At 38.6% G+C, this 13883-nt stretch overlaps 1 protein-coding gene across 1 annotated transcript in view; it reads right to left on the bottom strand.

Annotated features, from left to right (window-relative positions):
• The window catches only part of CNTN3 (contactin 3), a 408740-nt gene that overhangs the window by 40084 nt on the left and 354773 nt on the right, over nucleotides 1-13883 (bottom strand). Inside the window, exons 14-18 of the mRNA XM_015102330.4 lie at nucleotides 8173-8290; nucleotides 6994-7152; nucleotides 6745-6894; nucleotides 4778-4848; nucleotides 3586-3820 (exon numbers count right to left, since the gene is read on the bottom strand). Of these exons, the coding sequence (XP_014957816.3) occupies nucleotides 3586-3820; nucleotides 4778-4848; nucleotides 6745-6894; nucleotides 6994-7152; nucleotides 8173-8290 (733 nt within the window). The remainder of the gene's footprint in view (nucleotides 1-3585; nucleotides 3821-4777; nucleotides 4849-6744; nucleotides 6895-6993; nucleotides 7153-8172; nucleotides 8291-13883) is intronic.

Here is a 13883-nt window from a genome sequence, read left to right as displayed (position 1 = left end):
CCCTCCCAGCATCAGAGTCTTTTCCAATGAGTCAATTCTTCACATGAGGTGGCCAAAGTACTGGAGTTTCAGCTTTAGCATTATTCCTTCCAAAGAAATCCCAGGGCTGATCTCCTTCAGAATGGACTGGTTGGATCTCCTTACAGTCCAAGGGACTCTCAAGAGTCTTCTCCAACACCACAGTTCAAAAGCATCAATTCTTCGGCACTCAGCCTTCTTCACAGTCCAACTCTCACATCCATACATGACCACAGGAAAAACCATAGCCTTGACTAGACGGACCTTAGTGGGCAAAGTAATGTCTCTGCTTTTGAATATGCTATCTAGGTTGGTCATAACTTGTCTTCCAAGGAGTAAATGTCTTTTAATTTCATGGCTGCAGTCACCATCTGCAGTGATTTTGGAGCCCCCCAAAATAAAGTCTGACACCGTTTCCACTGTTTCCCCATCTATTTCCCATAAAGTGATGGGACTGGATGCCATGATCTTCGTTTTCTGAATGTTGAGCTTTAAACCAACTTTTTCACTCTCCACTAAATGCTACCTATTTTTATTTTTGGCCTTGCCAAACAGAAGTCAAGGTCTGTAGAATTCATTTACTCAATAAGCATTTAGTGAGTGTCTTGTCTAACCAGGCTCACAGAGAGGGGCAAAGCTCAGTGAGATCCTATACTCTTTTGAAGAAGGAAATAAACCTGCACAGAGCTATTATACAGTACAGAGATCCCCTTGGTAATGGAGAACTCCTGGGGTTTCACAGGCTCTCCGCAGTGATTCTCCCAACTCACGACACAGCTCTGAGTAGACCTGTCTCCTCCCCCAACGTTCATTTCTATGTTAAAGGATCCTGCTCCCTGGCCATGGCTGATGGATATTGACAGCCTGGTTCAAGGATGGGCCTATCAGATACCTTTCTCTTGAGAACATGGGTTTGGAGAAACAAGGAAGACTTGAGGCCAGTCTATCAGCCCTGGTGCCCTAGAGAAGCCCTAGGTTTCTGAGGGCTCAGAGCTTCCTTGATTAAGGCTCTTCATGAAGTCTGCTATTCAAAACCTCCCCCTGGACTGGCGGTTCATTTCATATATGATATTATACATATTTCAATGCCATTCTGCCAAATCATCCCACCCTCTCCCTCCAATTAAAATAAATAAATTTATATTAAAAAAAAAACCTTCCCCCTTTGATTCAGTGAAATGTCTGAAGATATTTCCAATAACTCTCGCTTTTTTCAAAGACCAGTCAAGACAGATTCTGACATCTGGAACAGATAGAAAGACCTTTAACTGACTCATCAGTGGTGGCAGGGAAGGTTAACAGGAGAAGGAACGTGCAGGAGTCAAGAGGATAGTAAAAGGCTCTGGCTGTTGCCTCCCTCCTAGCCACCAGCTCTGCTCCTGTGCAGGATGCACAGGGTGGACAGCACCCCAAAACTCCCTCATCACTCCCCATCGCTCCCCAGACCCCTGATCTGCCTTTGTAATGATAATCCTTCTCAGTAACTCTTGGAGAAGAGTTCTGGCCATGAATTTAAAAGCTCTTTCTGCTGCAAAAATTTTGATAATGCCTTTTCCTTTTTCTCTCAAAACTCAGTGGAAAAAGAACAAAAATAGGGGGTGATGATATGATGAAAAAGTGAGCTTTCCTTATTTGTTTTTAGGAATGAGAACTCTGGACCCACTTCTGCAATTTACTGTAAGGCTTGGTGGACAGAGGAGATGCTGTGAAATCGTATTTCGTGAGCTCAGACTACTCAAGAGCAAAAGCCTAAGTTAAAATACTAGCTCAATAGGTCTGTATGGATTTTGGCAAACTCATTAATTTTTCATCAAGCTTCCATTTTCTCCTGTGTAAGTGGGAAATGACAATAGTACCAACACATCATTCCTCTTTGGAAAATTCAAATTAGGTAATGTCTGGCTCATAGTAAGCATTCAATACTTGTTACTCCTGCCATTCTAATTAGGTAGAACCACATGAGCTAGCAAATATTCAGCTGCTTTTGACCTACAAAATGGCTTTATAGACTTCTCCTAACCCTACTATTATTTTCTAAAGAGATGCAATAACTGGGACAGAAAGGCAACAAAGGGAATGAGTCCAGAGTGGAATGTGTGTGAGTCTGTACCCACTGGAACTGGTGAACCCCATCCTTGAACCTGCACATTCTGTGCTTCACTAATGTCATCCTTATGGTCTTCCCTCTCCAGTCTGCTAAAACCTCTCTTTCAGGTCTTAGGAACCACTGTATAACTTGAGACTACAGCACTTCAAAGAGAGTATCTTAGTCTTACCCCCAAAAGAAGAGAGCTCTGGAAGGCAGAGCCACTGCCTGCTTCACAGACTAGGATTCAATGTATTCCCCCTAAACAGATGTTTAACTAATTGTGAACCCCTCTGACTATTCACTGAATTTCACACTTCAGGTCATGATTGATCTTTATTACCTGGATGAGGACTCTAACTGTGACTTCAAATACTCTTTTGAAGAAATATATCTGAACTCACAAAGAACTTCTGAATTAGGGTTTTGGATCACAATTGGATTATTAAGTTTGGAACTGATAAAAAGAGCTTCCTCCATTTATGATGAGGCTTCCCTGGTGGCTCAGATGGTAAAGCATCTGCCTGCAATGTGGGAGACCTGGGTTCGATCCCTGGGTCAGAAAGATCCCCTGGAGAAGAAAATGGCAACCCATTCCAGTACTCTTGCCTGGAAAATTCCATGGATGGAGGACCCTGGTAGGCTACAGTCCATGGGGTCCCAAAGAGTCAGACACGACTGAGCGACTTCGCTTACATATCAACAAACACATTGTCAGTCAAAAATGTAAGTTGAAAATGCATTTAATACACCTAATATACTGAAGAGCATAGCTTAGCCTGTACTGTGTGCTTAGTTGCTTAGTCATGTCCTACCCTTTGCAACCCATGGATTGTAGCCTACCCAGGCTCCTCGGGCCATGGGGATTCTCCAGTCTAGAATACTAGACTAGGCTACCATGCTCTCCTCCAGGGGATCTTCCCAACCCAGGTCTCCCACATTGCAGGCAGATTCTTTACTGTCTGAACCACCAGTGAAGCCCAAGAATACTGGAGTGGGCAGCCTGACCCTTCTCCAGGGGATCTTCCCAACCCAATAATCAAACTGAGGTCTTCTGCATTGTAGGCAGGCAGATTCTTTACCAGCTGAGCTACCAGAGAAGCTCTAGCTTAGCTTAGCCTCTCTTAAACAGGCCCTGGACATTTACATTAGCCTCCAGTTGGCCAAAATCATTTAATACAAGGCCTATTTTACAATAAAATGTTGAACATCTCGTGTAATTTATTAGCTACTGTACTAAAAGTGAAAAACAGAATGGAGAATGGTTAAATGGAGAATGGTCATACGTGTATCCACTGTTGCCCTCTGTGGTAGCCTGGCCAACTAGGAGCTGTGCCTACTGCTGCCCAACACCCTGATACATTATTTGACTGCATATCACCAGCCCAGGAAAAGACTGAACCAAAGTAAAATTTTCACTGAATATGTGGCCCACTTCACATCATTGTAAAGTTGAAAAATCATTAATAGCCTTTCCATACCTTCTTCTGCAGAGAAAACTGTTGTCACTGGGCTAAATGGTCCTTCACCTTTGTTGTTATACACACCCACTTTAACTTCATACAGTGAAAATGGCAGGATGCTTTCATTCCTAAAGACGTATCTTGGGGTATCAGGAGATGTGACCACTGTCTGGATCCAGTTGGTTACTCCAAGAGGGCGGAAAGCAACAACATACCCAAAACCTTCACCATTCTGTAGTTCTTCAGGGACTGGCTATAAAGGGAAGACATATTAAATCACACTTTCATATGAGGGCAAGGCAAAAATAAATTCAGCTATAGAGTCTTTTCTAAAAGTCATCAAATAATAATCTTCATTGTACCGAGTGGCTGGATTAAGAAAGGAGAAAAGGGACAGGGAGATAGCGAGCTGCTTTAAAATAGACACATGCCACTCTTTCATAGCCATCTAGATAACTAACTAGAATTTTCCATAATAATTTAGATTTTCGAGCATCCTGTAGCCCCAATTTGAGTTCTGAGTAATAAAGATATACTTTCAGTTGAAATACTGCATCTCTAAATTAAATAAAAATCATCTCCTCCCTAATGTTGATCTTACAGAAAAAATTATATATGGACATGATAATTCAGTGCAAGAGTAAAACTTTAAAAAAGAAAGTAAAAACAAGGTTTTAAACTCAAAGCTGTATTTGCATCATGTCAAAAATTTCTATTGATACTCCATGATCTCTTGACTTCTTATTTCTCCATCAACATCTTCAAAAAATAAAGACAACTTTAGAGCCTTCTGGCTTTGTTAGTTAACATTTTTCCTAATTATGACATAAAGCAAGGGCTGAGAGGATGGCCAGAAAGCAGCATTGCCTAGAGCAGTGGCATGCGCATCATCAGAGGGGGAACAGCTCCAGAGTCAACAGTCAAGACTTGACTCATCCCCAGCCAGATGACCTTGGGCAAATTATTTAGTATCTCTATGCCTTAGTGTTTTTAACCTAAAAAAAAAAAAAAATGTTGTGAGGATAAAATGAAAAAAAAAAAGTTAAATGCAAAATGCTAGGAACAGAAAATAACACAAAGTGAACATTACAAAATATGAGCCAGTATTAATAGCTCTAACACCATCAATAGCACCACCAGCATCACCCAGGAAGCCATGGCTGTGGGAAGACCATCACCCTAAGGGGGCAGATGCTGCCCAGACACTTACATCCCAGGTGATCACCAGTTCAGACCGGCTCCCACCTCCTCCACTGACTTCTGAAGGAGGCACTTCTGGCACTACACAGGTTAGAGAGAAGAAATGAAACCCTACTCACATTTGGTAATATTTATCTGAAGGAAGACTCAACATTGTTTACTTTTAATCTGAATAATTCTACAATTGGCATATTACATGTGTGCATGCGCATATATATATGCAATATGTATGTGTGTATATCTAAATAGATTTATCTTTGGGGGAGATAATCACATGATTTACATTTGCAGAAAATTAGTAAAGATTCAAATATTTCAAACAGTAAGAAAAAATTACTCAGTATGAAGGTTAATAAAATGAGAAAAAGTGTTTCATGAGGGATTATGATAAATCAATCCAGCATGTAAATTTTTTTCTGCAAGCGTCAAAGTTACTTCTTTTTAATTGAAATATAGTTGGTTAACAATGTTTTAGGTGTACAGCAAAGTGATTCAGTTATAGACATATATACATACATAGGTACACACACATATGTATATATTTTCAGATTCTTTTCCCTTATAGTTATTGCAAGATATTGAATACAGTTCCCTCTATATAGTAGGTCCTTGTTGCTTATCTATTTTATATATAGTAGTGTGTATCTGTTAATCCCAAATTTCTAATTTATCCTGCCCCTTTCCTTCTCCCTTAGGGAACATTTCTTTTCTATGTCTGTGAATCTATTTCTGTTTTATAAATCAGTTCATTTGTACCATGTTTTTAGAGTCCACATATAAGTAATATCATATGATAATTTGCCTTTCTTTCTGCCTTAATTTTACTTGGTATGATAATCTCTAGGCCTATCCATGTAAGCATGAACATTTAACTTGTGACTACTCTAAGGAAAGATAGAGTTCTCAGAACACCGGCTTTATATAAAAATGACTCACATTGAAATCTTCAAATCCTGTTCTTTTATGAATCTCACACAGGCATTAGATTTCTCACTAATAGAAATTTATGTTTTATAAATCTCACGACACACCTAGAGTATAAGATACCTAAAGGTAGGTCCTTGTTGTGTTCACAACTGTACCCACTGTACCTAGGAAGTGCTCAGCACACAGCAGATACTTTCTAACCATATTTCTGTGAATAAATGAACAGAGTCTCAAGACGGATGTGACTCCCCAGTTTCTCATAATCCCAGGCACGAACATTCTATGCATTGTCCTAAGTGGAAAAGCATCATTAAAATTACTCAAATATACTCCATGACTTCTATCTTGGCTTTGTTCCAAAGTGATACATCGGCTGTATTTCAAACATAATTTTAGTCTTAACACTACAGATTCTGAAAAGGAAAGTCTTAAATCCTGTCTGATGCCTCAATAATGTGATACCATACACACTTTCTGTTCTGCAGTTTCAATGTTAGGCTGTTTTTAGCATTACCAAGGGGTCTTATGGTTAATATTAATAGTTACCCCTCATGAAAATTTTAAAAATAATTCTCTCTTAATTTAATACTCAAGCAGCCAAAATGTACCTATTCATCAATCACTTAAGCTCATTCACTGAGCTTGGAGGGCAGAATGAAATTTCCTAGCAGCTGATCTCCCAAAAGTCATTATCCTACCAATTTGTCAATGCTTGTTATAAATGAAAACAGCACTTCCCCTGTTAACAGGGTGACGATCTCAGATAGTAATTATAACCTTAAGTGACAAAAACATAGTCACTCTACATGCACTAATGAAGGCTGGCGCTGGACTGAACTCTTGCAAATGTCACACTACATCAGATTCACTTGCACGTGTGTCTTTTGACAAACGCCATATGGCCAGTTTGCTGTGAGATAGGTCAGATAATTGCAACGAGGCACTACTGAGGCTGAACCCCTGCTGGCCTGGGGATCAAGGGCAAGAGAAGTAGAAACACACACCGAGGAAGACCTATGAAGCCAAGACTCAGAAAACAAAAACACTAACCTGCCTCTTCAGTTCTTACTTTTTCTGAGGGTAAACTGGGTTCTCCACCTCCGATTTTGTTACTGGCTACAACCCGAAATTCGTACTCCACCCATGGATTTAACTCGACTACCGTAGCTGTGTGTGTTTTCCCATCAATGACCTCAGGCACTACAAAGGAATATTTCAGAGAGGTAAACGTTTGCGCATCTCAGGGTTGATCTGAAATCCATTCATTTGTACCAGTGGCATCTGCCTCACCCCCTTTACCTGTTGTGGCCGTTTGCCAACCCACGGAGAAGGGAGTCCTCGCCTGGACAGAATAGGCTATAACTGGGCTGTGGTTGTCTGTACCTTCTTTCCAAGAGAGCTGGGCTGTTGTGTCTGTAATTTCATCTACCTTCACACTCTCTGGTGGCCCAGGTGAACCTATGGAAGGCAAAAATGCAAAGAACAGTTCAGTTCCGTCACTCAGCCACGTCTGACTCTAGTTAGCAATTCCATAAACCAAAGTGAAGAACCTCCCTCCTGACACATGGCACCTCATGACACCCCAGTGGATCCCGATTTCAAAAGCACTTATGGCAAAAGGAAATTTCCCTGCAATAAAACAACCATTTTCTTTCTTTTGCATTCCTGTTGTTAGATATTTAATCTGGATTTTGAGCCATGAATTCCAAAGTCATAATACTCCACGACAGCAAATGACATCTGCTTTTTGAGTCCTCTGTTTGGCAGGATTCCTGTACCTTTCCAAATTCAATAACCTTCACTTTTGTGTGAAGCCTGTTTTGTTTTTTTTTTTTTTTTAACCTCCTGGGACATCTCTGTAGTTTCCAGTTTGTTATCTAGAGCTGTTTTATTCTACAGTGCACTCTGGGTCATTTTTCAGCCCAGTAGCAAATCAGTACTTTGGACAGTAGCTCAGATTGGCAAATTTTCTCAGGCATTCTGGATGATTCTGGTTTTTTGGATGTACACACACATACACTCTATCACTATTCTCTTTCACATTAAACACCATCACTGAATTAATGACATGTTCAAAAACACATCAGCTTGGCAGCAGCTGTAGAATGCTTATTACTGTGAGAGCTATTGGAATGACAGAATTGAGATTTTTATTTCTTTGAATTAGCATCAGTCCTCATTGGTACATCTTCTGGTCTGTTTGGGTGGGGTGGGGATCAAATCAATATTATATCTGCATGCTCATATTGCTATCTCTGGAGGAGGAAATGGCAACCCACTCCAGTAGTCTTGCTTAGAGAATCTTGTGGACAGAGGAGCCTGGTGGGCTGCCGTCCATAGGGTTGCATAGAGTTGGACACGACTGAAGCGACTTAGCATAGCATTGCTATCTCATCTTGGTTTTTTCTTCAGCAAGGAAGGCTCAGTTAACATGTTTAAAAATAAAACAAAACAAAACACTGAGCCATTAATGCTTACCTCTTACTATGAGGTCAGCAGCAGATGAAACGCTGTCCACCCCTGTCTGCACCATACAAACATATTTTCCACTGTGCTTCAACTGAATGTTTCTGATCATTAAATCACCTGATGAACTCTGTTGGAAAACACAGGTAATGAACATATTATTATTCAGAAAACACAGAGAACCTTAAAGGCCATATTCAACAACACCATTGGGACAAAACCCTATTTAGAGAGAAGACCTAGGTGGTTACAAAACAGAAGATTGCTCCAATGGAAAGTATGGAAATAAAAACTAGCTAAAAACCATACATGACTACAGACATAGGTTTCTGTAGCTAAATAAATGACAAGCTTTCCCCTGAGCATTTATGGTTTCACAGATAAATAAGGGCAGAGATTACAGTCTCAGAGTCTATTTACTTCCACTAGGGTGACACTTCTTTTTATATCCACTGCTCAGTACCAGCTCAACTCTTTTCTCTTGTTCCAGCCTCTCTGCAATGATCTGCCTGAGAAGAAGAGGGAAGCATTTAGGTATCTGGTGGGAGATAAATGCAGCACGACAAGGGGATTACCACGGTTGAGACACTTTTCTGATCTCTTTGAAGCTTAAAAAGCGTAATGCTGTTTAATTCTTTTGCTACAGAATTTAGGGACAGTCAGTATGAACCCCTCAATAAGAAGAAATTAAACATTTTAAACCAAAAATAATAGCTGCCCATAAAGACACTGGCTGGCGTTTCCCAGTGCCAATTAATGAAACAAATGTATTTCTAAAAGCTCAACTTCAAATAGTCTTCATTTTAAAAGAATGTAAAATCATGTTCATAAAATGACTAACTGCAGGCCAGTTTCATGCATTAGTAAAATATGTATTGAAATAAAATAATTTGGAAAGCAAAGCCTTTGGAAAAGGATCACTTACTCGGAAAATCTGTAAACTGTACAGATAAGGAAGCGATGAGTGGTTTGTCTTATACGTTAAAAGGATAATTTTACTTTTGGGTTTTCCTAGTATTTGTTGAAAGATGGATTCCACTATCTTGTTTTTAGGTAATTTCCCAAGATCTTCTCTAGGGTGATTTCTTAAATATTGCTTCAAATCCTTAGGACTCTTAATGGTCTATACTTTCTCTGATGGTTTGGACAGTATGGCTTTAGCATGATTTTCTTGAGTACTGGGAATAGACAGATGTGAGGTGATTGATGGCTGTAATTAAATAATAATCCAGAAACTGTTAAGTTTGCACATTTTACTTTCATCAAGTTAAACTTTTTCCTTTCTCTCTCTCTCTCTCTTTCTCCTCAGGGTTATTTAGAAATTTATCCCTAGGACAAAACCTTCAATGCTTGCTGACCTTTAGAAACTCTCAGGTTTTATGAGCTCCATATCCTCACAGGAGGTTGATTATCATTTCTATAGAAATCTCTTCTTTTCAGTGAAGTAAGAACTGTTAAACGATTAAATTCCATTAAGGCATTAGGGTAAGCTGTTATTATTTTCTGTGTTTATTTGCTTATTTTGAAAGCAGTTGGGTAAAAAGGGGCTGAAAGCAGGATTTTCTTTATGTCCGTAAATTCATGAATACAGTTTCTAGGCATATAAGCTGGTTTTGTTTCCTGAAGAAGTTAAAAAAAAAAAAAAAGACTGATGCTGGGTTTGTCATTTCTGTTCATTTGGGTATTGATGGGTGAAGAGAGACATAGCTTAGCTAGTTAATGTAATACCCAAACCATCTTCCTGAAGAAATATAGCTAGGCTCATGATTAAGAGAAATATAGCTTTTAATTATTTTTTACACTGAGAGTGGAAACAGAAGCAATGAACATGCAGACAAGGAACAATTGAGTTTTTCTTTCAGAACCAACATGAAATTGAGTGGATGAATATATTTATGAAAAATAAAATGCAACAAAAACTAAGAAGGATCCTGTCCTTAATTTTTGTCTTTCTCAGTAGACTAAATTTATATTATTCCTCTTTTAGCACTTTTTCTCTCTCACCTTATCTGTTGTCTCTTAATGAAGCAGTTAAAGAGTCAGTTCAGTTCAGTTCAGTTCAGTCACTCAGCCGTATTCGACTCTTTGCGACCCCATGAATCGCAGCACGCCAGGCCTCCCTGTCCATCACCATCTCCTGGAGTTCACTCAGACTCACGTCCATCGAGTTGGTGATGCCATCCAGCCATCTCATCCTCTGTCATCCCCTTCTCCTCCTGCCCCCAATCCCTCCTAGCATCAAAGTCCTTTCCAATGAGTCAACTCTTGGCATGAGGTGGCCAACGTACTGGAGTTTCAGCTTTAGCATCATACTGATCTTAACAAAATTTCATTAAATGCTTGCCATATATGATTCACTTGAGGTTAGGGAAGTGCCTTATATGTAACCTCTGCTCTCTAAGATAGAAATCCAAGTCACAGTTTTATGTGTGTGTATGTATGAAAAAAGTTACGTTTACAAATTTATGGAAGTTTATTTAATAAAGGTTCAATAAATCGCATGGCACATACCATATATACACAACCTCAGAATGAAAAAGGAAAGAAATTTCCAGTCCCACCGAGGATATGGAGCAACCGGAACTCTTATTATTACTTATGGGAGTGCATACTGGTGCAATTACTCTGAAACTCTGTTTAGAAATATCTACTAAGGCAGGATATAAGCATAATCTACAATCCGGCAGTTTCACCCCTATTACATACTTTACAGATATGTGTGCATATGCTCACCAAAGACATTTATAAGAATGTCTGTGGTAGTACTAACCGTAATAGCTAAAGGATGAAAACAATCTAACGTCCATCACAATAAAGCAGCTTAATAAGCAGTGAAATATTCATTTAACGAAATACTAGTAGACCATGAAAATCAATGAACTATAACTACACAGATAATGCACAGCCAAGTCTCAACATAAATAAAAGATATAAATCAGATATAAAAGAGTAAAATGATACTGACCTATCATATTATAAATCTGGGTTGTGACTATCTTTGGTGGGATATTTAGTACTGCAATGAAGCAATCACTAGGACTTCTGGAATGGGGGTTCCATTGCTTCTGGATTTCACTGTTATTTACCTGAATGGGTTCCTTTTGTGAAAATGGCTATACATTTATAGCTTGTGTATTTGGGGGGAGAACATAATAGCTCTCAAGATGCAGTTATTCTAATGTGTAACTATGGTTCTAAAAACACCACTGTAAATAGGACCATAGTTGAAATGGTCAAAAAACATGGCTGTAATTCTAAACTTCTATTTCTTTCACAAGAATAAAATGCTTAATAATAAGAAAAATACTACTAATTAGACCATTTGATACTTTCTTATTAAAATGAAAATGACTATTCCCAGACATTAAAAAAAAAAAGATAAAAAAGGACAAGGGAATTCCAAAAGGAGGTTTCACTTTGAACAAATCAATCTTGTCCTCATTAGTTTTCACTGTCAATGGTTAAAATACATGCAATTAATTACTGATTACAATAAAGATAATAGGAGAAGAGTGTCAAAAAAATCCAAGTAGACTTAGTCTATTTGTAGTATAATAGCCCTTGATAGATTATTTTGCAATATAGTCATCAGTAAAATTACATCTATTATTTAGAAATATTTAGAAACAAGCTTGTAATCCCTTGAGTGTAAACATAATTCACATAAACTTACAAACATTAATACTCTTTGAATAAATTCTTAGGAGCACAATAACTCTTTGAATAAAAATAGCTTCTACTTCAGTATCTCTTAAATCAGTGTTTTAGTCTTTCTTTATACAGTTTTCCTAAATTCTCCTTCCCCCCACCTCAAATAGAATGGACTAGAATGAGAACAACACAGAAGCAAATCTTCATTTCCCTATCCCTATTTCCCTTGAAACATTGCCCTCAAACTGCAGCAGTATAATTTCAGTCTTTCAGAAAGCAAGTCCTTTTTCTACGCTGCTGTTCATAGCATTACTTGAAAATGGAGCTTTTCAGTAATAGACGAGCCCTGTTCCTACAGGTTAAACAGGGTTTTAAGATGAGGGAGATATTTCCCTAAGTCACAAGAATTTTAGCTCTTTCTAAAAAGCACTATCTTTTTAAATATGATCATTGATTCAAAAAATATTCATTAAACAATGGCTATACTTTAGTCAGTGGGGATACAATGGTGAGGGAAAAAAAAAACAAAACAGTCCTTATGTTCATGGAGCTTACAGCTGAAAGATGGCCATTAGTCAAACGACTACTACAAATCAATGTAAAAGTACAGTGTAATGCAAGGTCAAAGTACGCAGACGAATCTATGAGTTTCTGGAGTCTCAATATATTGATAGTTAATATCTGCAATAGGAACAGAAGCTATCCAGCAAAAGAGGGTTAGAAAAAATGGTCTATAAAAGAGACTTACACATATGCAGAGACTCTAAGACAGGTGACAAAATAGTCTACTTTGAGAGTGCTAAGGGTAGGGTATGTCAGGGGGATAATCAATTTACAAATCCAAATGAATAAGCCTCCCCCACTACCAAAAGCTCCATTTAATTTTGCTGTAGCTGATTTCAGGGTCATACTCATGTCTTAATGACAGTACATTTTTTATTATACTTGAAAAAACCCAAAGAGCTTTGCTAAGTAATTAATAATTACTTACTTATCTAATTATTTGTTCATCTAATTACATAGATTTCTCCAAGTAAAGATCATATTTACAGAATATGTTACATGTATAAACAGTAAATGGATTTATAAGCCAAATCACCTTTGAAGTAAATGCTAAGGAAAAGTCCAGAGGGCATGAGATGAATTAGAAGAGAAGTTTGTTAGTTTTCCCATATATTTTCTTAGGTGATGATGGTAATGAAATTTCTGATATAATTTAAAAACCACTCTGTATTGAAAGAAAAACACTACGTAATAACCCACACCAGGTGAAGATAAGGAAGCAGACAGCTCATCACTAAATACAGGTAGGCTCAAAGTACACTGCGAGATATATAGCATGCTAAAAGTCAAAGTATAAAATAAACCTTGGAACTTGGAAAACCTCTTGAACCCTGCAAATATAACATGAACTTTCAATAAAACAAATTTTCAGCAAAAACTAATTCCCTAGTAAGCACTCTTGATATAAATGCTGCTGCTGGGCTGCCAAGAAGCATAATTTGCCAGTTTAAGCGGGAAAATAGGTACTTTGAAAACAATTTGGAAGGCAAGGTAGAATTTCTTCTCTTTTTAAAATCACTTTTACACAGCCTGTTATTGTACAGACTCCAATATTAATCATTCATCCCAGCAACTGGGTTGTCTTCCAAGCCCTGACATTGCATGTGAATCATACACAGGAACCTTGCAATAGTGTAACCAATAGCTTACTTCTGAAACCTCAGTGGTGGTTTTATCTGTGAAGGTCCTTGACGGAATTGGTAGCAGATGTGATTACCTTTGTATTTCTGACCAACCAAATTAAGTCCCCCCAGTTCAGTTCAGTTCAGTCGCTCAGTCGTGTCTGACTCTTTGCAACCCCATGAATCACAGCACGCCACGCCTCCCTGTCCATCACCAACACCTGGAGTTCACTCAGACTCACGTCCATTGAGTCTGTGATGCCATCCAGCCATCTCACTCTCTGTCGTTCCCTTCTCCTCCTGCCCCCAATCCCTCCCAGCATCAGAGTCTTTTCCAATGAGTCAACTCTTCGCATGAGGTGGCCAAAGTACTGGAGTTTCAGCTTT

The sequence above is a fragment of the Ovis aries genome, chromosome 19 (assembly GCF_016772045.2).
Source record: "Ovis aries strain OAR_USU_Benz2616 breed Rambouillet chromosome 19, ARS-UI_Ramb_v3.0, whole genome shotgun sequence".
In the NCBI taxonomy this organism is placed as follows: Eukaryota; Metazoa; Chordata; class Mammalia; order Artiodactyla; family Bovidae; genus Ovis; species Ovis aries.
The sequence above is the reverse complement of the archived record's forward strand: the minus strand, read 5'-3'. Positions and strand labels throughout refer to the sequence as shown.